General features: G+C 47.3%; 1 protein-coding gene across 2 annotated transcripts in view; it reads left to right on the forward strand.

The window, feature by feature from the left end:
• SLC13A3 (solute carrier family 13 member 3) overlaps nucleotides 1-26051 on the forward strand; it is an 88642-nt gene that overhangs the window by 52285 nt on the left and 10306 nt on the right. The window contains exons 4-10 of one of the 2 annotated variants that reach the window (XM_005897566.2): nucleotides 1977-2043; nucleotides 7562-7747; nucleotides 10996-11121; nucleotides 15035-15130; nucleotides 16080-16184; nucleotides 17867-17964; nucleotides 22178-22290. In XM_005897566.2, coding sequence (XP_005897628.2) covers nucleotides 1977-2043; nucleotides 7562-7747; nucleotides 10996-11121; nucleotides 15035-15130; nucleotides 16080-16184; nucleotides 17867-17964; nucleotides 22178-22290 — 791 coding nt within the window. The remainder of the gene's footprint in view (nucleotides 1-1976; nucleotides 2044-7561; nucleotides 7748-10995; nucleotides 11122-15034; nucleotides 15131-16079; nucleotides 16185-17866; nucleotides 17965-22177; nucleotides 22291-26051) is intronic. The other variant, XM_070381093.1, reaches the window with a different exon arrangement.

Genomic DNA, 26051 nt, shown 5'->3' on the forward strand with positions numbered 1-26051 from the left:
ATTTGATTTTGGGGAGCGCCAGCTCAAGCATTAGAATTGGCATGATCTCGGGCTACATCCTGAAACCACATTGTCCATTGAAGATATTCTCCTGGCTTAAGAAGAGCCTTTATCAAAAGTCGCCAATCATAAGGAACAAAATTTCCAATAGAACATGCCATAGAGTTTAAAAGTTCCTTAGCTTTTTTCATTTGTTGCATGTGAGAAAAATCAATGTTTTTGTATTGAGGTATAATTTGCCCTTGAGCATTAATTTTTGAAAACAGGAAATGTGGAAAAGTCATCAGCCTCAGAGATTCGAGATTGTAAAGCCAGCAATCCAGAAAGCCGTCATCGTGAAGGAGAATGAGTAGATAGTGTTTTCTCATAAATATGAGTATAAGCTAAAGGTGTATCATTGTCATCAAGGAAAGTATTGTCAGCCTCAGAAGAGTCATTATCAGAGTCATCTTGTCCTTGAGTTGAGAGGACTTTTGGTTTGGTGCCCGTTGCAAGAGAAGGAGGAGCACTTGGGGTAACCAGAGCAGTGCTGGTGGGAAAATTCTGAAATATTTTATGTTGTTCTAATTGGGCCTTTTGTAAAGTTTCATCATCTAATTCATATTCATGTAACAAGTGTTCTGCCTGTTGTCGATTATCAGGGGGGCTAGAATTTCCTTGAAATGGCAAAATTAAGCTTTAATGAGGGCCCATAAGGGCCAGAAATCCATTGGAATATTTTTTCCCCATCTTGTGGCTGATTCAACATTCTCTTTAACCTGATTCCAAATCTCTAAATCAAAAGTACCTTCATCAGGGAACCAGGGGTTATGTTCAATTACCGTTTGGAGACAAGCCTCTATTCACTGACATGAAACCAAGAGTCCTTGAACTTTAAATAAATGATGAAGCAAAGTAGAAAAGTGGTGGGGCTTTCCAGCCGTTTGTCCCATTACCCTGCACTTACCGACCTCAGTAGGTCCAGAGTCACCCTGTGAGCTTGCCAAGGGTGTACTCCAGGTCCCTGTTCAGGCGCCACTTGTTTCGGTCTTGACAGATGAGAACCTGGGGAAAGGAGTCAACGAAAAGAAGACAAAGAAAAGAAGGACGCGGGGGACCCAAGCCTCTAGTGGAACAAGGGTGCTTTAATCATGGCAGCATGTGCATATGTATTGTTATACACGGAAGCTTTAGGCAGAAAAATAAAGTTGAGCAAAAACACCGAAAGCAAAAGCATAACAACAGTAACTAAGGGAATAACAATCGTCACAGGGCCAGAAGACAACCCATGTATTGGAAATAGGAACATGACTAAGTAGTTCTATAGAAAAGTAAAAGGTTACTGAAAGGAATCCACGTATATGTTCCATCTCATGACCTCAGTCCTGAGAACTGAGTGCAGCTCTGCTGGTTCCTGTTTTCCAGGAACTGATAAGGAACAAAAGGCGCTTGAGAAACAGAAAACATAGGATTCCTTAACATTAAACGTTCCCTGACACCCGAAGTTTTATTTCTTGATTATTGTCAGTCATTGTCTCTAGAATAGTGCTTTCATGGGAGCAAGGACATTGTCCTATATTATTCAGTGTGTACCCCAAGCTGATGGTCAATGGTACACAGTAGGTGCTCAATAAATGCATTTTGAATGAGTGGTAGATTGGAGTCACCCATCCCATTGCTGATCCATTAACACTCATAGCTGGTCTTTCCCAAACATCCCCTTGACAATAACAGTTGAGGTTAGCCTAGGCTTGAGTTATGGCTTGTCCAGCTGCCTTGCAGCTAACTTCCTGCCCCCAGGCCTGAAGCCCTCTCCTAATAGGAACAGGTTGGGTAGAAGGATGGAATTTTGAGTGTTTTTTTTTTTTTTTTTTTTTAATCCAATGACTAGTATAGGCTGGGACCTGAGGAAGTACTCTTGATTGACTGCACAAGAAGGGGACGCTTCTGTCCCACCTGCTACATCCCACTAAAGACCTCGTGCTCTTTCCTCCTAGCTGCTGTGCGGAAAAACGGCCTGCACACTGTGCCCACGGAGATGCAATTCATTGCCGGCACAGAAGAGTGAGTTCTCCTGGTGATATTCATAGAGGAGCCCGTGCTTGATCCAAGGAGAGGATGAACAAGAATTCCATGCTGCAGGCAATCCCCACCCCCCATTCTTCTCCCGATGACCCAATGCCCAAATTTCCACTACTTCTCCCTGAGCTCCAGCCTCCTTGAAAAAAGAATATGTGGGATGGGCAGGGGAGTACAGTAAACCCCTAAAGGTCTGCTGAGGTGAAGGGTCTGGAAGGAGGGGCCAGAAGAGCAGGAGGCGCAAACCACATGACCGTCAAGGAGGAGAGGGTGTACCGGGCCAAGCTAAAGCTTTGTCTGCAGACAAAAGATCCCCAGACAGTAGCAGCCCTTCACACCTGTGTGACTCAGGACGCACCTGGACATTGATGGCACAGCTAGTCTTTGGTGTCTTTTGTATGCAGCAGCAAGGATATAAGACCTGGGTGCTTGGGGTCAAGCAGACTTGACTTTGAACCCTGGCTTTGCCACTTACCGGCTCTGTTGATTTGCACACATCACTCCCCCTCTCTGAAACTCAGTTTCACCTACCAACTGGACATGATGTCAAAACCCACCTGGGTTCTTTTTGAGGGTTGTTTTTGAGATTAAATGAGATCATGTAGATAAAGCCAGTTGTTAGGCCTTCCATGCACAGATGGTAATGCTTGTTATTAATGGTATCATTATCTCAATTTCATGATGATGAAGCAAACAGCAGGGAGTAAAGTGACTTGCTCAAGGCATCATTGCTGGGCATCAGTCAGGTCTGTTTCTTTCATTCAGCAAATTTATAGAGAACTTACTATGAGCCAGGTACTGTCAGGCACATGGCAACGAACAGGAGAACAAAGCATTGCAAAGCAGGCCAGGGAGGGGGTTGGGAGAGGGAAAAGGCAGTATTTAAATGTGTGTCAGGGGAGACCTCACTAAGAAGGTCATTCTTGGGCAAACACCTGGGGGAGGTGAAGGGTCCTAGGGAATCTGTGGGAAGAACATTCTTAGCAGAGGGGACAGCAGGTACAAAGCCCTGAGAGTTCAAGGCAGCCAGGATGGTAGTGTGGCTAGAGGTGGGGTCACAGAGATTGCTTGTATGGCAGGAGGGCACTGGTTGGGGACAGAGCATGTGGGACCCCACAGGCCACTGATGTAGTTTTGACTTTGAATGAGATGGGAATGGATGGAGGGTCTAGCAGATAAGGACATGATTTTACATTAGTTTGTCTTATCCTGAGGCCTGTGCTCCTCCCTGGCACCGTGTTTGGGGGCTTTGAGTCCACCTTTGATATACGGGTTCTGTAGTTGGCCCTGCCACTCACCACCTTGCAACCTGGGAATCTGTTTTAACCATCTACCCAGGCAAAGCTTGTGCTGAGTCTGTTGGAAAAGAACTGATCCCTACCCTCAGGAACTCCATGTCCATTGGTTGCAGACCTCAGCCCCACTCGCAGTTCAGTTCAGTTCAGTTGCTCAATTGTGTCTGACTCTTTGAGACCCCATGGACTGCAGCATACCAGGCTTCCATGTCTATCACCAACTCTCAGAGCTTGCTCAAACTCATGTCCGTCGAGTCGGTGATGCCATCCAACCATCTCATCCTCTGTCGTCCCCTTGTCCTCCTGCCTTCAATCTTTCCCAGCATCAGGGTCTTTTCAAATGGGTTAGTTTTTTGCATCAAGTGGCCAAAGTATTGGAGTTTCAGCTTTAGTATCAGTCCTTCCAAAGAATATTCAGGACTGATTTCCTTTAGGATGGACTGATTGGATCTCCCTGCAGTCCAAGGGACTCTCAAGAGTCTTCTCCAGCACCACAGTTCAAAAGCATCAATCCTTCAGTGCTCAGCTTTATAGTCCAACTCTCACATTCATACATGACTACTGGAAAAACGATAGCCTTGACCAGATGGACCTTTGTTGGCAAAGTAATGTCTCTGCTTTTTAATATGCTGTCTAGGTTGGTCATAGCTTTCCTTCCAAGGAGTAAGCATCTTTTAATTTCATGGCTGCAATCACCATCTGCAGTGATTTTGGAGCCTAAAAAAAATAAAGTCTGACACTGTTTCCATTGTTTCCCCATCTATTTGCCATGAAGTGATGGGACCAGGTGCCATGATCTTAGTTTTCTGAATGTTGAGCTTTAAGCCAACTTTTTCACTCTCCTCTTTCACTTTCGTCCAGAGGCTCTTTAGTTCTTCTTCACTTTCTGCCATAAGGGTGGTATCATCTGCATATCTGAGGTTATTGATATTTCTCCCAGCAATCTTGATTCCAGCTTATGCTTCACCCGGCCCTGCATTTTGCATGATGTACTCTGCATAGATGTTAAATAAACAGGGTGACAACATACAGCCTTGATGTACTCCTTTCCCAATTTGGAACCAGTCCGTTGTTGCAGTTTAACTGTTGCTTCTTGACCCGATACAGATTTCTCAGGAGGCAGGTAAGGTGGTCTGGTATTCCCATCTGTTGAAGAATTTTCTTCAGTTTGTTGTGATCCACACAATCAAAGGCTTTGGCATAGTCAATAAAGCAGAAGTAGATATTTTTCTGGAACTCTCTTGCTTTTTCTATGATCCAATGGATGTTGGCAATTTTATCTCTGGTATCCCTGCCTTTTCTAAATCCAGCTTGAACATCTGGAAGTTCTTGGTTCATGTATTGTTGAAGCCTGTCTTGGAGAATTTTGAGCATTACTTTACTAGCATGTGAGATGAGTGCAATTGTGCAGTAGTGTGAACATTCTTTGGCATTGCCTTTCTTTGGGATTGGAATGAAAACTGACCTTTTCCAGTCCTGTGGCCACTGCTGAGTTTTCCAAATTTGCTGGCATATTGAGTACAGCACTTTCACAGAATTATCTTTTAGAATTTGAAATAGCTCAGCTGGAGTTCCATCACCTCCACTAGCTTGGTTTGTAGTGATACTTCCTAAGGTCCACTTGACTTCGGACTCTAGGATGTCCTACTCTAGGTGAGTGATCACACCATCATGGTTATCTGGGTCATGAAGATCTTTTTTGTTTAGTTCTTATGTGTATTATTGCCACCTCTTCTTAATATCTTCTGCTTCTGTTAGGTCCATAATGTTTCTGTCCTTTATTGTGCCCATCTTTGCATGAAATGTTCCCTTGGTATCTCTAATTTTCCTGAAGAGATCTCTAGTCTTTCCCATTCTATTGTTTTCCTCTATTTCTTTGCACTGATCACTGAGGAAGGTTTTCTTATCTCTCCTTGCTGTTCTTTGGAACTCTGCATTCAAATGGGTATACCTTTCCTTTTCTCATTTGCCTTTAGCTTGTCTTCTTTTCTGTGATTACAGTTTCAGTGTCTTCCCTCTGATGCCCTCTCGAAACACATACCGTCTTACTTGGGTTTCTCTTACCTTGGACGTGGGGTATCTCTTCATGGCTGCTCCAGCAAAGCACAGCCGCTGCTCCTTACCTTGGATGAGAGGTATCTCCTCATGGCCGCCGCTCCTGACCTTGAACATGGAGTAGCTCCTCTAGGCCCTCCTGTGCCCATGCAGCCACTGCTCCTTGGACGTGGGGTTGCTCCTCTCAGCCGCCGCCCCTACCAGGGATCAAACCGAACTGTGGTGTTGGAGAAGACTCTTGAGAGTCCCTTGGACTGCAAGGAGATCCAACCAGTCCATTCTAAAGGAGATCAGTCCTGGGTGTTCTTTGGAAGGACTGATGCTAAAGCTGAAATTGCAATACTTTGGCCACCTTATGTGAAGAGTTGACTCATTGGAAAAGACCCTGATGCTGGGAGGGATTTGGGGGCAGGAGGAGAAGGGGACGACAGAGGATGAGATGGCTGGATGGCATCACTGACTCGATGGACGTGAGTTTGAGTGAACTCCAGGAGTTGGTGATGGACAGGGAGGCCTGGCGTGCTGCAATTCATGGGGTCTCAAAGAGTTGGACACGACTGAGCAACTGAACTGAACTGTCTTCTTTTCACAGCTATTTGTAAGGCCTCCTCAGACAATGATTTTGCCTTTTGAATTTCTTTTTCTTGGGGATGGTCTTGATCACTGCCTCCTGTACAAGGTCATGAATCTCCATCCATAGTTCATTGGGCACTCTGTCTATCAGATCTAATCCCTTGAATCTATTTGTCACTTCCACTGTATAATCGGAAGTGATTTGATTTAGGTCATACCTGAATGGTCTAGTGGTTTTCCCTACTTTCTTCAAGCCCCACTCTGGGCCTCAGTTTTCCATCCAAACAAGGAAGGGGGTACACAAGAAGAACACTTTCTGCTCTTATTCTCCTGTGAGGCTCAGTCTGGTTGGAGCCCCAGGTCCGAGGGAGCCCACAGGTCCCTGACTGGGCCTCTCACCCTGGATAATCAAGCATGGCATCTGTCTCCAGCTGCTTCCAGCCCTTGTCTTCTTTTTAGACCCCAGATCACATCCCCACCACCCACTGGAGAAGCGGCCCCTCATGTTAGTAATTAAAGCCCCAAGATAGTTGAAGTGTCTTACATTCTTTAAAAAAAAATTGATTTGTTAGACAAAACAATTCTTAATTTGATCCACTAATAAACATTTTATAATTTCACAAGTAAAAAGAAAAAGAACTCTTAAACAAAAAGAAAAATGTACTCAGCACCTCACTCCCAAAGATAGATTAGAAGAGTTAAGTGAATACTATTCTAGACCATTTATCTATATATATGTGTGTGTGTGTGTGTATTTTTAACAAAATAACTAACCATGCTACATATGCCATTTATAACCTATCATCTCAGCTAATTGAGTGTAGTGGATGTCTTTTCACCTCAATAAATTTGTGTCAGCATCATTATCTTTTATATAATTATAATTATATAATTAACAATTTTGACTTTATTATTTCCCAAATTTGTAAATTTTTATAAATTTGTAAATTTGTGTCAGCATCATTATCTTTTATATAATCATATAATTATAATTATATGATTATATAATTAATAATTTTTGACTTTATTATTTCCCAAACTCCCCAAAGGTACAAGGAAAATAACCCAGAAAATACAAATAAAAAGTAAAAGAGGAGAAAAAATCCATAATTCCATCCCCACGAAAATCCCCAAAGCAACTTTGTGTATATCATTCTAGACTTTTCTTAATACTCATATATTCATGAAATATGTGCAAATAAAAGTAAGTAGTGCTGTTACCTACCTTTTCACTTTATATAATGGGCATCTTTCCTCTGAATAAATACCCATCTAAATCACCATTTTTAATAACTGCTTTGGTATTCCATCCAGAAACAGGATCGTCTTAATCTAGCCAATCCTTTTTTGATGGATATTTAAATGAAGTTTTCCATTTAAGTTATATTTAACACCAAGTATTAGTTTAGGACAACTCGTTAGAGTAGAACACTTAAGCTGAAGGGTTGCACATTTTTAGAAGTGTTTGATTCCTATGCCAATTGCCTTCTAGAAAGTTCATTTAGCTCTCCCATCCCAGGCAGTGTGTTTCTCCATAAGGCCAGGAATTCTAAATGGCTTCTCTTTGGGTTTGTTTAAAGCAAAGACTGCCCTGAGGAGGCAGAGGCTCCAACGGATCTCCACCCTACCTCCAAGAAGGAGGAGGAATATCGCAGGAACATCTGGAAGGGCTTCCTCATCTCCATCCCCTACTCGGCCAGCATCGGGGGCACCGCCACCCTCACAGGCACAGCCCCCAACCTCATCCTGCTCGGCCAGCTCAAGAGGTAAGAGCAAGTGCTCCCTGTCCCTGGCACTGGGGCTTCTGCCTCTTCTACTCCTCTCCTCCTCCTTCACCCAACATCCAGGGATGTGTCTTGGGTGTCTACCATTGTCCAGGCTCTGGGGACCCAGCGATGCACAAAGCTCAGCAAAATTCCTGCTCTGGGGAACTTGCATTCTGGTGGGAGAGACAAACAATAAAGGAAAAAGCAAGAGAATATATAGTATGTTGGTGTGATATGTTATGAAATAAGATCGAGCAGAAGAAGGGGGCAGAGGTAACAGGAGTGGGTGCTGTTTTATCTAGGTTGGTTGGTATTGTGCCATCCCTCTAATATGGTGACACTTGAGCAGAGACCTAGAAGCAAGGGGGTGAACTTTGTGGACGCAGGAGGGAAGAGCACCCCAGACAGAAGGGATAGCCTGTACAAAGGTGGGAAGCAGCACAAAGACTGGCCAGGCTGGGGTGCAGAAGGGGGTAAGGTACGAAGACCAGGGCAGTCATTGTTAGGGGAGTCAGAGGACAGCTGAGAGCAGAGGGGTGACATAACCTGACATCTTCTAAAACCAGCCCCAGTGGGATGTACTGCTGTGTGGCTGTGATGTCCCGTGAGAAGCCTTACAGCCAGGCACATGGACTAGCAGTGGAGGGGACTCTGCCAAGTAAAATCTCCCTGTCACCAAAACTGTTCAAACAGATGTTGAGTGGCCATTTGTCAGGGCATGAGACTCAAAGAGATGGATTCTCTAATGGTTTGACATCAATTCCATTTTTCAAAACCTCTTAGTCTGAAGATGTTAAAAATCCTTATATTTCAAGATTCTAAGTATTTTCAGATTCCAAGATTCTGAGAGGTGGGGTTTCTAAGATTTTGTTACCGTGGAGATGTGCCATATATTAAATTAATACACATGAATCCAAATGTAAGCATTTAACAAACAAACAGCAACAAAATTTTCTGATATTCAACATGGCTCCATGTGCTGGCTGACGTCTTTATCTGGTATTCAGCCAAAGAATCAAGGATTTTTAGGGATGACGGAGGAAAAGCTAACTGCATTGGTCTTCCTGAGAGTGGGTTAGGTGTTCGTAAGTCAGTTCCATACTTGTGGGTAGTCGAAGTTATTTTCATGAGAAAACTTAAGTACACCCGTGTCTTACCTCACAGGCTGATTTTAAAACCTTAACTCTCTACCATATTCTAAGGTTCTCAAATCCTTTGATTTTTAGTTCAGTTCAGTTGCTCAGTTGTGTCCAACTATTTGTGACCCCATGAATTGCAGCATGCCAGGCCTCCCTGTCCATCACCAACTCCCAGAGTTCACCCAAACTCATGTGCATTGAGTCGGTGATGCCATCCAGCCATCTCATCCTCTGTCGTCCCCTTCTCCTCCTGCCCCCAATCCCTCCCAGCATCAGGGTCTTTTCCAATGAGTCAACTCTTCGCATGAGGTGGCCAAAGTATTGGAGTTTCAGCCTCAGCATCAGTCCTTTCAAAGAACACCCAGGACTGATCTCCTTTAGAATGGATTGGTTGGATCTCCTTGCAGTCCAAGGGACTCTCAAGAGTCTTCTCCAGCACCATAGTTCAAAAGCATCAACACTTCGGTGCTCAGCTTTCTTCACAGTCCAACTCTCACATCCATACATGACTACTGGAAAAACCATAGCCTTGATTAGACGGACCTTTGTTGGCAAAGTAATATCTCTGCTTTTTAATATGCTATCTATATTGGTCATAACTTTCCTTCCAAGGAATAAGTGTCTTTTAATTTCATGGCTGCAAACACCATCTGCAGTGATTTTGGAGCCCCCCAAAATTAAGTCTGACACTGTTTCCACTGTTTCCCCATCTATTTCCCATGAAGTGATGGGACCAGATGCCATGATCTTAGTTTTCTGAATGTTGAGCTTTAAGCCAACTTTTCCACTCTCTTCTTTCACTTTCATCAAGAGGCTTTTTAGTTCCTCTTCACTTTCTGCCATAAGTGTGGTGTCATCTGCATATCTGAGGTTATTGATATTTCTCCCAGCAATCTTGATTCCAACTTGTGCTTTTTCCAGCCCAGCGTTTCTCATGATGTACTCTGCATATAAGTTAAATAAGCAGAGTGACAACATACAGCCTTGACATACTCCTTTTCCTATTTGGAACCAGTCTGTTGTTCCATGTCCAGTTCTAACTGTTGCTTCCTGACCTGCATATAGGTTTCTCAAGAGGCAGGTCTGTAAAAAACAGTGATTCTCAGCCATGGGTGCGTTTAGAGTCTCCAGGGAAGGTGAAAAAAAATATGCTTGGATCTCAGCTGCAGAGATGCTGATTTCAGAGGCTGGGAATGGGGGCCAGGCATTGATCTTTTCCCAGTTGATTTCAGCCCCCTCTTTGCTGTCTTTTCATCTCCATTCTTTGAGCAAGGCCTGGCTGTGAGACTGAAAACCAGAAGCCAAGATGGTTCTGCTTCAGATATGGGGACCATCTGGGATGACCCGTTTGTCTCCTCGGTTAGTAGGAAGTGCCAGCAAAGGGGCAGTCGGCTGGGAGGACAAAGCAGGGTGTTCGGTGTTAGTTCTTGCTGGAGGCTGTCCACAGGGAAGGACAGGAAAGATGGGGGTTCTGAGGCCCTCAGGGGCTGGTCCTGAGTTGGGGGATGGGGGACATGGGAGGGCATTTGCTGTCAGAGGGTTTTCAGGCTGCTTATTCGCTCTGATATGAGCAAGGCTTGAAAAGATATTGGGGGAAAATGCTGGAACTTTAAGTAAAAGTATCCAACATGAAGGATTTTGAGTAAAGGTCATGCAAATTACATGCAAAACGTATACAACATTTAATTGCATAAGCCTGGAACTTCTCATCGGGAAGGAAGGTATTTGAAAGGAATATGGGGTTTATATGAGATTCTGATTTTCCAGCAGGGCACCTGGGGAGACAGGGAAATGGCTGCCCTGAGTGTTCACCTTGGTCTTCGCTCCCCAAGTACATTGTATTGGTTTATTCTGATCACACCCGATATAGGAACTTTATATTGGGTTGGCCAAAAAGTTCATTTGGGGTTGTTTTTTCCAGACCATGAAAAAATGGAATGAACTTTTTGGGCAACCCAATATATTACTCAGAAAATACAGGGGGGGAAATGTGAAGACCTTCAGCGCCACTGAATGCCGAGCATACTTCCTTTGGTTTTCCCTGTAGGGATGTGTGCACCCATCTGTCTGGCTGACGCTGGCGGGCTCTCACCTCCCTCTTTTCTCCAGTTTCTTCCCGCAGTGCGACGTGGTGAACTTCGGCTCCTGGTTCATCTTCGCCTTTCCTCTCATGCTGCTGTTCCTGTTGGTGGGCTGGCTCTGGATCTCCTTCCTCTATGGAGGGATAACCCTGAGGTACCCGGGCACTTAACTTGAGCTTTGCGGTAGATGGAACCGGGATGGAGTCCCAGCTTCCCGCTCCCTAGCGAGTGGCCCTCCTAAGTCCTTCCAGCTTCAGTCGGATGTAGTACCCGTAGTCATCCTGGCCTCCCAGGGACTGGGGGTTACAGGTGGTGTGGGTTCTTGCCTGCTGAGCCCAGGCCCTGGGTGAATGCCACCCACCATCAATAATCACTAATTGTATTGTTCCCTAAGTCAGGTCCACACTTGCCCCACAGGAAATGACGTGCAGTGTTTCTTATTTCATGGGGCCTCAGTACAGGAGGCAATTTGGGGCAGCCTGAGGACAAGGTATCAAACAACACTGACTCCGATAGTGAGAAAAATATTCCTTTATCAACGCTGCTTATGCTGGGGAGAAAGTCTCAGTAAGGTGGGGAAAAACTTTAACACCTCTCTAACATTTGCAAATCATCCTTTTAAAAAAGGAAGAGCAAGCCTCAGGCCCAAAGACAAGCCAGCAGTGGTATCCAGCCAGACGTAATAATGTTGCTTTGCTTTCACATCTTTATTTTTATGGGTACTTTCTATGTATGACAAGTGACTCTTGTTTGCTATTTATGGGAGTGATAGAAAGCTTTCTATTTAAAGATCTGCTTTTAGTTAAAATGCTAAATCTAGTTGGAGCCCGTGGCACATGGACATAGGAACATTTGTAAAGGGAGTCATGAATGTGTCAGTTCACTTCAGTTCAGTTGCTCAGTCGTGTCCGACTCTTTGTGACCCCAAGGACTGCAGCCCGCCAGGCCTCCCTGTCCATCACCAACTCCTGGAGTTTACTCAAACTCATGTTCATTGAGTCGGTGATGCCATCCAACCATCTCATCCTCTGTCGTCCCCTTCTCCTCCTGCCTTCAATCTTTCCCAGCATCACGGTCTTTCCCAAGGAGTCAGTTCTTCGCATCAGGTGGCCAAAGTATTGGAATTTCAACTTCAGCATCAATCCTTCCAATGAATGTTCAGGACTGATTTCCTTTATGAATGTGTGGGTTTGGGAAAATACTAACATAGGAGCTGCAGCTCAGGGCTGGAGTAGCAGGCATGTCATAAAGTCATTCTCTGACTCAGTTTCCTCACCCCTCTGGGCCTTAATTTTTCTCATCTGTAAAATGGGACCAGTAAGAGCTATTCTAGATGAAAGAGATGTGAAAACCCCTTGAGAATAGAAAAGCTCTGACTGTGGTGTTTCTTGGCCTGTCAGAGCAGAAACTTGGGGTTCAAAGTCCGGATTAGTCCAGAGAAGCAAGCCCAGACATTGGACTCAGATAAACCAGATTTCACATAATGGTTCTGCGTGACTTTTAGCAACTCTGTCCCCTCCCTGAGGCTTTACCTCTTTAATTTCTACAATTTTCACTTGTAGATAGGGGATAAAAACGAAGTCTGGGTTTCCTGAGTGGTTCAGTGGAATACAGCTTCCCTGATAACTCAGTTGGTAAAGAATCCACTTGCAATGCAGGAAACCCCAGTTCGATTCCTGGGTCAGGAAGATCAGCTGGAGAAGGGATAGGCTACCCACTCCAGTATTCCTGGGCTTCCCTTGTGGCTCAGCTAGTAAAGAATCTGCCCGCAATATGGGAGACATGGGTTTGATCTCAGGGTTGGGAAGATACCCTGGAGAAGGAAAAGGCTACCCATTCCAGTATTCTGACCTGCAGAATTCCATGTACTGTATAGTGCGTGGGGTCTCAAGAGTCGGACATGATTGAGCAACTTTCACTTTCAGTGGAAAAGAATCTGCCTGCCAAGTAGGAGACACGGGTTTGATCCCTGGGTTGGGAAGATTGCTTGGAGGAGGAACCAACCAACTGGAGGTAACCCACTCCAGTATTCTCGTCTGGGAAATCCCCATGGACAGAGGAGCCTGGTGGGCTGCAGTCCATGGGGTTGCAAAGAGTCAGATACGACTGAGCGACTAAGCACACACGTTCCCCCACTCACAATATATAAGGGACTTCTGTGGTGGTTCAGTGGTTAAGACTCTGTGCTCCCAATACAGGAGGCCTGGGTTCGATACCAGATCAGGGAACTATGATCCTGCATGCTCTATGGTGCAGCCAAAAAAATAAAAAATAAATACAATATATGAGAGCATCTGTTTCCATGCAGCAAGGTGGATTTTTGCCAATCTGATAAGATAAAAATAATTTGCATTTACTTTAGGAGTAATTTTGAAGAACCTTTCATACTAATGGGTAAAATGAAATCTTTTCAGATATTCATGGGGCACCCTGGTATTTCCTCTCCTGTGAATTGTTAAACTGTGTGTTTATGTTGCTGGTCTTGGTTTTATTGATGACTGAGTGACTTCACTTTCACTTTTCACTTTCATGCATTGGAGAAGGAAATGGCAACCCACTCCAGTGTTCTTGCCTGGAAAATCCCAGGAACAGGGGAGCCTGGTGGGCTGCCAGCTATGGGGTCGCACAGAGTCGGACACGACTGAAGCGACTTAGCAGCTGCAGCAGCAGCAGCAGCAGCAGCATTCTCTCTATATTGAAAGATTAGTGTTTATTTTGAATATGAGTTGCAACTATTTTTTCCTGATTTTTCACTTTGCATGTCATGCTTTCTTCTGTGCAGAAATTTTTAGAAACATTTTCTGAGATGAAATCATCAATTTTTTCTCATGTGGCTTCTGAATTTTCAATTGTAGTTAGACAGGTCTTCCCTTTATAGGAGTTATGAAAGAACAGTCTCATGTTTTAGTCTAGTATTTTTGTATTTTTTACATTTAAATCCTTTCATCTAGTTGGAGCTTGCCTTTTAGAGTGCAGTGTAAGGATGCAACTTACACTGCAGGGTACAGGTTTGGAATCAGCTTTTTTTTCATTTCAGATAACCATCAAGTTATCTCGATACATTTTCCTGACACACAAACGTTTTTAATTTTAATGAAGTCAATTTATTTTTGTTTTCTTGTGCTTTTTGTGTCATAGCTAAGAAATATGTGCCTAATCTGAGGCCATGAGAATTTATCTCTATGTTTTCTTCTAAAAACTTATAGGTCTAGCTCTTCTTATGTTTAGGTCTTTGAACCATTTTGAGTTAAGTTTTGTATGTACCAAGAGGTAGGGGGTTCCACGTTCATCCTTTTGCATGTGGCTGTCCAGTTGTCTTGGGGCTTCCCAGGTGGCTCAGTGGTAAAGAATCTGCCTGCCAAGGCAGGAGATGAAGGTTTGATCCCTGGGTCAGGAAGATCCCCTGGAGGAGGAAATGGCAACCCACTCCAGTATTCTTGCCTGGTGAATCCCCTGGACAGAGGAGCCTGATGGGCTACAGTCCATGGGGTCTCAAAAGAGTCAGACATGACTGAGTGACTGAGCAAGCACACATGCATCCAGTCGTCTTAACACCGTTTGATGAAAGACTGTTCTTTCCCCGTTGAATGGTGTTGGTACCTTTATCAGAAATCAATTGACCATAGAAGTGTGGGTTTATTTCTGGACACTCTACTAGGTTCCATTGATCTGTATGTCTCACATCATTGACTGAATATGTCATCTTTCCTACAACAAGCTGGGGCATCCACTTTATCATAGACTAAATCCCCATTTATGGTGGGGTCTATTTTGGACTTTGTATTTTATTTCCTTGGTGTGTATGGTTTATTCCTGAGCCTGTTTGACCCCAAAAAAGATTTTAAGCCTGGGAGCCAAATGATCAGATTCACATTTTTTAAAGACCATCCAGGCTATAGGTGGGCAGAACAGATTTTAGAAAGGGAAGAAGGAGGCAGGGTGACCACCCAGCAGGCTGTCACAGAGTCTCTAAAACAGAGGCAAAGGGGCCTGACTAGATGGAGGGGGGTCGCTGAAGTGTTTTAGACTGCAATGGCCACTCCTAACTTCCCCATTTTCTGTTTCAGGGGCTGGAGGAAGAAGAAATCTGAGCTCAGAACTGATGCAGAAAAGAGGGCTCGAGACACGATTCGGGAGGAATTCCAGAGCCTGGGGCCCATCAAGTACGTGGTGCAGGGATCCTTGCTTGGGGTGGGAAGAGAACTGGGCACTAGACTTTCAGGAGAGCTACCTCTCGGGGACTGAGTCCAGAGGGAATTTCAGGACCAAAAGCCTGGGAGCCTGGAGACGGAAGGTAGGGAGATGACTAACACAGTCAGCCTCTTGCCCTGGCACTGGGGTCGATACCCTGAGGACCAGCAAACCCCTCAGGCTGCACTTGGAGTGGGGACGTGTCACCTTCCTGCCTATTGCCCACTTTCCCTCCTTGTTCATGGGATACCTGGCCCTGCCTCAGTGGCTCCCAGGACCTCGTTCAGTGCATGTTAAAGTGAAAATAACCAGGAGTCAGCAGGCCCACACACAAGGTCTGACTCTGCTACTAACTTCCCGTGTGGCCTTGGGCAAAGCATTAACCCTCTCTGGGCCCTGCTTCCTGATCTGTGAAATGGGCACATTGGGTAGATATTTACCCCAACATGTGGGGGGTTTCTCTTTTGCCTCTGTCTGCCCCTCTCTCCATGTTTGTCGCTCTGCGTAGCTGCCCCATTCTGGATATCTGACTGTTCCTCTCTTTCGCCTACCTCTCTGTTCCCGTCAGTTGCTTTTCTCTCTGTTTTTCTGATTCTGTCTGTGTCTCGCTTTCTTTCTCCCTCTGGATTGTCCCTAGGACCCTGGGAATGATACGAAGTGTTTGCAGGGAGGCAGGCCTGATGCTCAGGAAGGATGCTGGGGGAACATGGAAGCCCCAGGAAAGGAACCAGTGACACCCGGCACTCCCCGCCCTCACTCTCAGGACCGCCGAAGCACCGAACTACTACTTCTGGCTCTCAGAGGCAGGGCCTGGGCCCACTCACACCCACCACACCCAGTGGGCCCCTGCCCCAGGCCTTCCCTTGCTGCTGTCAGGCCAAAGCCCAGGGTCACCTTGGTGTTCTCATCTCTGTGTCGCAGGTTTGCCGAACAGGCCGTGTTCATCCTTTTCTGCGTGTTTGCCATCCTCCTCTTCTCCCGGGACCCGAAGTTCATCCCTGGCTGGGCCAGCCTCTTCACCCCTGGGTGAGACTCTGGGGACCTGTGGGATGGAGTCCAACAGGGGAGCCTAGGGGCTGGGCCGCCCGGAGCTAAGGAGGCAGTGCCGCTGGGGAGAGCTGGGCTAGGTTTCCGCCTCTCGTCCTGTGTGGTTGTTACCAGTTCCTTCTTTTGCTCTCAAAAGAGCTTAGGTTTGGGTGATAAAATATCTGGGTTCTCGTGTGGTAAGAGCTCTGCCTTTGGAATCAGACAAAACTGGGTTCGAATGCCAGTCCCCCCACTACAAAGTGTGCAACCCTGAGCACGTGGTTCATTCATTCATTCTATTATTCAGTCAATCAATCAACTTTTATTGAGCACCTATTGGATGCTCAGTTGCCCCGCGGCATGTGGGATATTCCTGGACTGGGATGGAACACGTGTCGCCTGCAGGTGATTCTTAACCACTGGACCACCAGGGAAGTCCCAAAAACTTGCTTTTTTTTTTTAGTTTACAAGGTATCTCAGTTGTATTTCCATATCAAACATAACAGTTGATGTTATTTTTTATCTTTTTTTTAAATAAGCAAGGGGTACTTCATTATACATATGATAATACACAATTTATTTAAACATGTCCCTACTAAAAATCCCCCATTCTTTTTTTTGTTCTTATCAGTAATGAACATCCCAGTACATAATCTGTGTACAAGAGCCTAGTTATTCCCTGAAGATAAATTCCTAGACGTACAACAACTGGATCAAGGGGTATTCACACGTAAAGTTTTGAAACATACTGCCAGCTCCCCCTTCAGAAAGTTTATTTTCCCACCAACAGCCTGTGTTTCTCAACATCCCCATTAGATATTGTCACCCTTTTCACGGTTTACTTGTCTATTAGCGCGTGTTTTCATCTGTGTTTCTCTATTACATTGATACTGACCATCTTTCCCAGTTTCTTGGCCATTTGAATATTCTTCTTCCCAAATGTGTGGGCTGAAAGCGTCTTTGTTGGCATTTGGCTCTGTGCTTTATTGAACTCAGAGCCAGAAATAGCTGAGTTCAAAATCATCTCTTCTACAGACCATGGTCTGGCCCTGAGCAAGTTGCTGCTGTTCTCTGAGACTCAGATTCCTTATCTGAAAGGGAAGATACCTGCCCCTGAGGACTGTCTCTGAGACTTTGGTGGGCTTGATATCCCCACAGGACACGTTGTGGATTCTTGGAAGGTGGCAGGGAGGTCTCAAGGGGCTGTGAGGTGGGCTCCATCTGGGCTCTGCTTGTGTGAGCTGCATCTCTGGGTTGCATCTTTGTGTGCTAAGCTGCCCACCCCAGGAGGAGTGCAAACAGGAGCTGAACAAATACACTCAGGGCCTCACAGGAGCCCCGGGTATAGTGATGCGTAGGGGTTCCACAGACTCCAGCCTTCTGCGGCTCTCAGATTTCTCCTTGGTCAAATCCCTCTTCCTAGGGTCCTTGAAGTGGGAGGATAAACATTGTTTGGCTCCAGCAAAGTCTAAACGCCCCAGGGAGCTGTGGATAAAGAGCTTTCGCATCCACGGGCGGTTCGCGTCCCTGCCAAGCACAGTGCAGAACACAATCGTTGGCCTCCAACAACGTCCCCTTCCCAGAGGGCCTAATTCCCTTCCACAAATCCTCATTTGCAAAGCTGCCAAACCTTGGCCTGCTGACATGCCGGGGTCTCATGCTTTGGGGCCTTGTCCTTGTAGGTTCATTTCTGATGCTGTCACCGGCGTGTCGGTTGTCACCATCTTGTTCTTCTTCCCGTCACAAAAGCCGTCCCTCAAGTGGTGGTTTGACTTTAAAGGTAAGGCGGGCAAGGCCGGGGCATCGGTGGTCTGGAGCCTGGTGATCAGTGGCCTGAAGGCGGGGCCCTCCTGAGACTGACAGCCCCATTGTACAAACCACACCATCCTGCTGCTTCCCTCTCCCTGTCTGAGCTTTTACCACGTCTGGGTACAGAGCTGCCAGAAGTGACAGTCCAGGGCAAAGGTTAGCAATTAGAGTCTCTGGGTCAAACCCAGCTGGCTGGCTATTTCTGTACAGTCCCTGAACTCAGAATAATGGCTTTCACATTTTTTAAATGGTTGAAAAGAATAAATATATATATATATAAATTTCTGACTCGTGAACATGACATGAAATTCAAATTTCAGTGTCCACAAATAAAATCTTTATTTCTTGAAGAAGAAATTCGTGGACATTTATTTTCTTTAGTTGTGTGAGTGCCTCTACAATAGCCTCAGCTCTGCCCAGAAAAACTCTGGGCCCAAAGCAAGAGCCTAAGGAGCCAGAGATGGAAATCTCCTGCTGGGTTCTAAACGGATAGGAAGCAGGGGGACTGCGGCAAACCTAGACCCGGTGTTCAATTTCAGCCTCAGGAAATCACTGAGCACCCAAACCAAAGTGTCTGTGGGCTGGCCTTCAGATCTCCAGATTATGACCCCACTGGGATTTCAGCTGGTGTCTGCAGAAGAAGGTGCCAACATCTGCTGCCGGTGACAGAGGCCATGGCTGGCCTGTCACCCTCTGAGGCTGTGGGATGAGCTCTGGGTCAGAGGTCAGGACATAGGGGTTGTGATCTAACCGTCTTCTATTGCTGGGGGAAGAAAAGCGTATTCCAGCGGCAGCTCCCGTTTCCAGGAGGAGTGAAGGTTTGCGTGTGTGGACCCCAAGCCTGGGGTCAGGTGGCTTAGACTGTGGGCTTTGAGGCTCTGCCACTGAACGGGATTCAGTTGTTCTCTTCCTCCCTGCTTCTCTGTCTTACTTCCAACTGGCTTTCCTCACCATCCACTCCCTTTATCATTTGTTGATCTGTTCAGACTTTCTTGGTAGCTCAGATGGTAAAGAATCCGCCTACAGTTCAGGAGACCCAGGTTCGATCCCTGGGTTAGGAAGATCCCCTGGAAAAGGGGATGGCAACCCACTCCAGTATTCTTGCCTGGAGAATTCCATGGACAGAGGAGCCTGGCGGGCTACAGTCCATAGGGTCCCAAAGAGTTGGACACGACTGATTGTCTAACACTTTTTTAAACTTTTTTTTTTTTTCGGAGTTTCTCCTGTTTCTGAGCTTTGGCATCTGTAACTTCCTCTTCATTAGCGTTCCTTCCTAATTCTAGTTTCTGTTCCCTGGTAGAGTGGTCCCCCTCAGAACACCCACTTCTGCACAGTACCTACTCCCACTGCTCCTCCTACTTCCTGACCCCGGTTTCTGTCCCTCGAAGCATCAAGTCCCACACACTTTCTGCTACTCTCCTAAAGCATTGACTCCAGTACTCAACACCCATGTCTTCCACGCAGCCTTAGAGAGTGGTCCGTCAGTGCTCATGGAGAGAAAGTGACCTGATCAAGGTCACACCGCCAGTTAAAAAGAGACGGGAGGTAGACCCCAGACATCCGAGCCAAACTTGACTTTCCTCATCTTACCCACTGTCTCCCACTCCCCTGTGGGTCTGAGTGGTACTTGCAGCTCCCTTTATGATCGCTGCCCAAGCACTGAGGCTCTGCCTCCTGGGTGCTGTGCGCTGTGCTTGTGGCCTTTATGATCGCTGCCCAAGCACTGAGGCTCTGCCTCCTGGGTGCTGTGCGCTGTGCTTGTGGCCTTTATGATCGCTGCCCAAGCACTGAGGCTCTGCCTCCTGGGTGCTGTGCGCTGTGCTTGTGGCCTTTATGATCGCTGCCCAAGCACTGAGACTCTGCCTCCTGGGTGCTGTGCGCTGTGCTTGTGGCTGGTGATGGCGACATGGGTGATGATGAAGAGGGGGAGGAAGGCGAGGAGGAGGTTGCTGTGGATGATGCTGTTGACGTGGAGAAAGAGGATGCCCGTGCTGTGGGTGATGATGATCGCTTCCACTTCCTCTCTGCCCAACAAGCTCTTCCCCCAGACATCCGAATGGCTCACTCCATCATTCTCTTCAGCCTCTGTCCTGAGGTCACCTCTCCAGAGAAGCCTTCTCTGACTACACCATCTAGAAAAGCGCTCCTCCTTTGCACTCTCAGTCTCTTTCCTATATTTTCTTTTTTTTTTTTTTCCATAGCACATAAAATTTCCCAACATGATACATTTATTGATTTATCACCTGCCTTACTTACTGGGATGTAAGCTTTCCAACAGGAGGTTGGTTTTTTTTTTCCTGTTTTGGCCACTTCCATATCCTCAGGGCCTAGGGTAGGTCCCCAGTATACACTTGCTAATGAAATGACCAAGGACTCGCTCCGGGCCACACCCCCTGCTGAGCCCGTTGCACACACCGCTGCAGGTGTGCAGCCTCAAAGCCCTCAGGTCACTGTCGGAATTGGTCTTCAGAGGGGTGCTATTGCTCCCTTTGGCAGATGAGAACTTTGAAGCTCAGAGAGGTAGGGGCACTTGGCTCAAGTCACACAGCTGAATGGCAGAACCAGGACTGAATTCTAGTTCAACCTCAAAGTCTATGCCTTCAGCTCCTGCTCTAGATGGCAGAGTATAATGTAGAGCCAGAAGTGAGAAATTCAGTCAGAGGCTGCATTTATAAGAAATAGTGCCAAGCGTGGGAAGATAATAAAGGCAGTAACAGCTGACATTAACTGACTTCACCGGTGGGTCACTTTTTCAGACCTTGGGTGCCTCTTTAGTGAAATACTATTTTATCACCTAAAGGCCAAGGGCTGGGCTACCTGATGTCTTCCTCACACTTGGGTTTGGCCCACGAATCCGATGGCAGTGTGTGACATCAGAACCACATGTATACACCCATGGGCTGCGTGCATCTTGTGCGTGCTAAGTCGCTTCAGTCATGTCCGACTCTTTATGACCCCAGGGACTGTTTAGTAGAGGGGCTTTGTTAAGTATTAAGTAAGGGGCTTTGGATTGTCTTTATTATCCAGTTAGAAACTTTTGTTTTAGATAACCATGCTATAAAATTTTGAAAAACACCAAAAAGGGGAAACAAAAATATCAAAGAGTGTTTAACCAGGGACTGTCCTGGCAGCGGGGGAACCTTGAATGGGTCAGACCCATCCTCCTCCAGGGAGGCTGCTGGCAGCCTGCAGTGAGAAGGCCCGGTTCCAGGGAGCTTACTCGGTGCCAGGCACTGGGCTCCATGTGTTGTATATATCATCTGACAAGTGTTTATGGAGTGACTTCCAGGTGCCAGGCAGCTGTGAACTGAACCGAAATGTCCCTCCGTCCACAGCTCCATCACTGCCTCATCAGTGCCCACAAGGACCTACCAGCTTCCATTATCGTGTCAGGGGTCAGCTGAGGATATGGGGGCTCTGAGAGGCAAGGTCATGTTCCAGGGACCCGCAGCAAACCAAGGTCCAGGAGGATGCTCTCAGTGCAGGGATGACAAACTATCACCCGTGAGCCAAATCCGGCTGCCCCCCGCTTTGAAAATAGAATTTCGTGGAAACGCTGCCCCGTCCACGTGTGTCTGCCGTCTCTGTGGCTGCTTCCATGCTTCCATGGCAGCCTGACCACAACAGAGACCTGCAGAGCCTGAATTAGTGCCTCTCCAGCCCTTTACAGCAGACGTTAGCCAGCCCCTTGTTCTATCCACTGCAGACATCCCTGCTTTTGAAGAAATACAATTTGCCTCATGATTCCACGGACCAGACATTCCCTCAGTTTCTACTCTCCTGAATTTGCTTCCTCTTTTTTTCTGAACACGTTCAGTTACAAAAGAGGACCTTTTCTCGTGTAAACGAGGGTGAAAGTAACACTTACCCAGAAGGGCTTTTAGGAACTGAAAGGATGCTCTGCATGTGAATTGTGCAATTTCAGAAGATTCTGAGTACAGCAAATGCTCCGTCATGATGTTTGTGTCTTTTTCCCCTGAAACTCCTAAATGGGATGCTGAAGCCAGATTGTGGCTTCCGGGAGACCCCTGTGTGTCCCCACGGAGATGGGGCTCCAGGGGCTGATGTTCCCTCCTCCGGTTGAGGGTCCTGAGAATGTGTCGGGTCCCTTCCCTGCCCGGGGTAGGGGGTAGTGGGAGGAGCTGGGTATGCCCTCCCAAGCTGAGTGTCTTCTCTCCGCCCAGCTCCCAACACAGAGACAGTGCCCTTGCTGACGTGGAAGAGGGCTCAGGACACAGTGCCCTGGAACATCATCCTTCTCCTGGGAGGGGGCTTTGCCATGGCCAAAGGCTGCGAGGTAAGAGGGGCAGGCAGCAGGCAGCTCGGGGAGGTGAGCGCCCATCCTGGGGCAGCTGCAAGCGTGGGGCTGAGCAAGCCCCACCAGCCACACAGCCGCCCCATCTCCCATGTGGGGGTGATCACAGCTCCGTGCCGTGCCTGGTGCTGCCCAGAGAGAGAGGAAAATGGTACAGTGTGGGACCTCGAGGAGCTGGCAGTGAGTGTTGTGCCAGAACTGCTAACACTAATATCATGACCCGAGGGGCCTGTACGAACAGAGGACTCACCCTAGCAGGCTGACCCTCCACAGGCACTGTTCAACGTGCTGTACGCATGTTAGTGTGTTTAAACCTCCCAGCAAGCCTATGAGGTAGATGCCACCATTATCCCCGTTCTGTAGATTTGGAAACTGAGGCACAGAGAGGTAAAGTAATTTGCCTAAGGCCACACAGCTATGTCCTCAGGATTAGAGGCCAGGTAGTTTGGCTCTAGGGCCCAGATATTATGAATATTAACTACTTGGTGTTGCTATTAATGTGGTTCTAAAGGGCTGTGTGAAACTCCAATACTTTGGCCCCCTCATGCGAAGAGTTGACTCACTGGAAAAGACCCTGATGCTGGGAGGGATTGGGGGCAGGAGGAGAAGGGGACGACAGAGGATGAGATGGCTGGATGGCATCACCGACTCGATGGACATGAGTTTGGGTAAACTCCAGGAGTTGGTGATGGACAGGGAGGCCTGGTGTGCCTGGTGTGCGGTTCATGGGGTTGCAAAGAGTCAGACACGAATGAGCGACTGAACTGAACTGAACTGAACTGAAAGGGCTCTGTGAGCACAGAGGCAGAGCCAGGACTAGACTGAGGTGAGCGAGGCACTGACAGAGAAGAATTTGGGGAGGCACATGTTCTCAGCACAGCCAGACCTGCTCAGTGGAAGTGCAGCCTCAATGTCCAACACGTAGTAACCTATTAGCTCATGAAATCTCCACACTGACCCTCAGGGCTAGAGAATATTTTTATCCCCATTTTACAGGTAGGAAAACTGAGGCCTGGAAAAATTAAGCAGCTCTCTTAATGTCATGCAGTTGCCCTCTGCTTAGGCGGTGAGGTTTGAACTCCAGTCCATCTGATTTCAGAGTCCAGCCTCCTAACACTCATTCTTGAGAACTTCCCAAGTGCCAGGCACCACGGGAAGCGCTATGCAAATATTGACTCTGCTAATCTTCAAAGGCACCGCTGAAGTAGATGTGTGGTCATCTTCCTTTCAAAGATGAAACAGAGGCAACTCAAGGCTGAATAAGTTGCCAATGTTTGTGCAGCCAAAAGCCAGCAGAGTGGTATTTGAACCCATAGCTCATGAAGCTGGGCCCCACCCTACCCCCAGATTTCAAAACCACAGCTGGTTAAGGGTCAATCGGAAATTAAGGTAAAAGAAGCTGAAATTACTTCTCAGATTGCTTACTTTTTAAAATTCAGGATTTTAAAAATATTATTTATTTATTTTTATTTGGCTGTGTTGGGTCTTTTTTAAGCCATTGAGTAGTGTCCGACTCTTTGCGACCACATGGACTGTAGCCTACCAGGCACCTCTGTCCATTGGATTTTCCAGGCGAGCGTACTGGAGTGGGTTGCTATTTCCTTCTCCAGGGGATATTCCCAACCCAGGGATCAAACTTAGGTCTCCCGCATTGCAGGCAGACGCTTTACCATCTGAGCCACCGGGCTTAGCTGTGTCACACAGGATCTTCCGTGGCAGCACACCAATTCTCTAAATGTGGCACACGGGCTCCAGAGCATGAGGGAACACAGCGGGCAGAGCTGGGATTTGAACTTGTCGGACTCTTCTCACTACTGCCTCTTGCTTGGGACATATCAGGGAAGGCTTCCAGTAGGAAGTGGCATGTTAGCCAGGTAAATTAGGAGGCTGTGCAGGGCAAAGGTGGAAAGCATGGGCGGTGGACCCAGACCATCTGGGTTGGAGTCAGTCCTACACCTCTGAGCTGTGTGCCTCCATTTCCTAATCTGTAAAATGGGCACAGTAATGGTACCCATCGCATAGAGTTGTTACAGTTACTAAGTGGGTTGGAAAAGTGGAGGTTCTTGCCCTGAGCAACTTGGTGGAAATGGTGCCATTTAATGAGAGGCCCTTGCCTCACCCTGAGCCTGACCTACACCCCAGAGGCTTCTATGCGGTCAGAGTGGTGGACAAAGCCCGGCTCGCAGTGGGGGCTGGGCTGCAGGACTGCTGAGCATGCTGAGGAGGCCAGTCTGGCTCCCGGCCCAGCCTTGGGCAGCCGGCCGGGGTTTCTGTGCAATAAAGACTTTGTGTGACAGTGGCCCCCTCCCCCAACCCCTGCTCACACCATCCCCTCCCCAGGCGGCCTGTCCCAGGAGGGACCAGAGTGCTCATGGCACGTCCTATTTCCCAGCCCCGGCCTAATGCCCTCGCCAGGTTGCTGCCAGGCCTCCCGGGGCTTGGAGGCCCTCGGGCTGGGCCCACAGGGAGCCTGGATGTGTAGATGCCCACCTGCTGGTTCTGAGGGGCTGGAAGCAGACCCCAGTGCTTGCGCTGAGCTGGAGTAACTTGCTTAAACCTGCCTGATGCTCTCACCAGTCTCCTCCTGCTGCAAAGCTGTCCATGCCTCCCCCATGTAGTTAGACTCTAGTCTGAAGGTTTGCCTGGACCTCCAGAGAACAGCCCCCACCCATCACCCCGACATCAGCTCTTATCTCTGTCCCCTCAGGGCTCCTCTCCAGCCCCACTGGTCTGCTCCTCAGCCACACTAAACTCATTTGCACCCCAGGACCTTTGCACCTGCTTCCTCTCTGCCGAATGCTCCTCCCTGAGATCTCTGAGTCCTTACCCTCAGGTCTCGGCTTCAAGGTCACATCCTCAGAGAAACCCTCTCTGGCACTATATCTAAGGTAGCCTCCCCTCCACACACAGCCCCCATCTCTCTCTCTTATCACCCTGATTACTTCCTGTAGCCATATCTACTCCTCAGGTTGTGGACTTCCCTGGTGGCTCAGTGGTAAACAATCTGGCTGCCAATGCAGGAGGTGCAGGTTCAATCCCTGGGTTGGGAAGACCACCCCCCACCCTGGAGAAGGAAATGGCAACCTACTCCAGGATTCTCGCCTGGGAAATCCCACTGACAGTGGAGCCTGGCAAACTACAGTTTACGGGGGTCACAAAAGAGTCGGACACAACTTAGCAACTAAACAGCAAACAACAACCCGCCCCCACCCCCCGCAGGAAACCCTGTTCATTTGTTTATTGGTGTCTCTCTTACTAGAATGGAAGCTCCATGAGGGCAAGGACCATATCTGTCTTCTTCATTGCTCTTCTAGGCATCTAGAAAAGTCCTGGTACTTAACATGCTCTCTCAGTAAGTATTTGTTGGACATGACCTGTAAATGGGATGTTCTGAGGACTGATGACATGATGGATGGCGCCTAATGCAGAGGGCTCGCCACTTTTATTGTTGTTATAGTTTTACTGTCTCATGAATTAAAAATTGGTCTAATTCTGGCACCTTCATGCATATCTCATTTAATCTCTATCCACAACAATCTACACATATATTCAGGTGATACAAGTTGATATTAAATCAGGGTGGAACGGACCCTATCAGTTCAGTTCAGTCGCTCAGTCGTGTCCAACTTTTTGCGACCCCATGAACCGCAACATACCAGGCCTCCCTGTCCATCACCAACTCCCGGAGTCCACCCAAACCCATGTCCATTGTGTCGGTGATGCCATCCAACCATCTCACTCTG

This window comes from Bos mutus, chromosome 13, assembly GCF_027580195.1.
Source record: "Bos mutus isolate GX-2022 chromosome 13, NWIPB_WYAK_1.1, whole genome shotgun sequence".
Classification (NCBI taxonomy): domain Eukaryota; kingdom Metazoa; phylum Chordata; class Mammalia; order Artiodactyla; family Bovidae; genus Bos; species Bos mutus.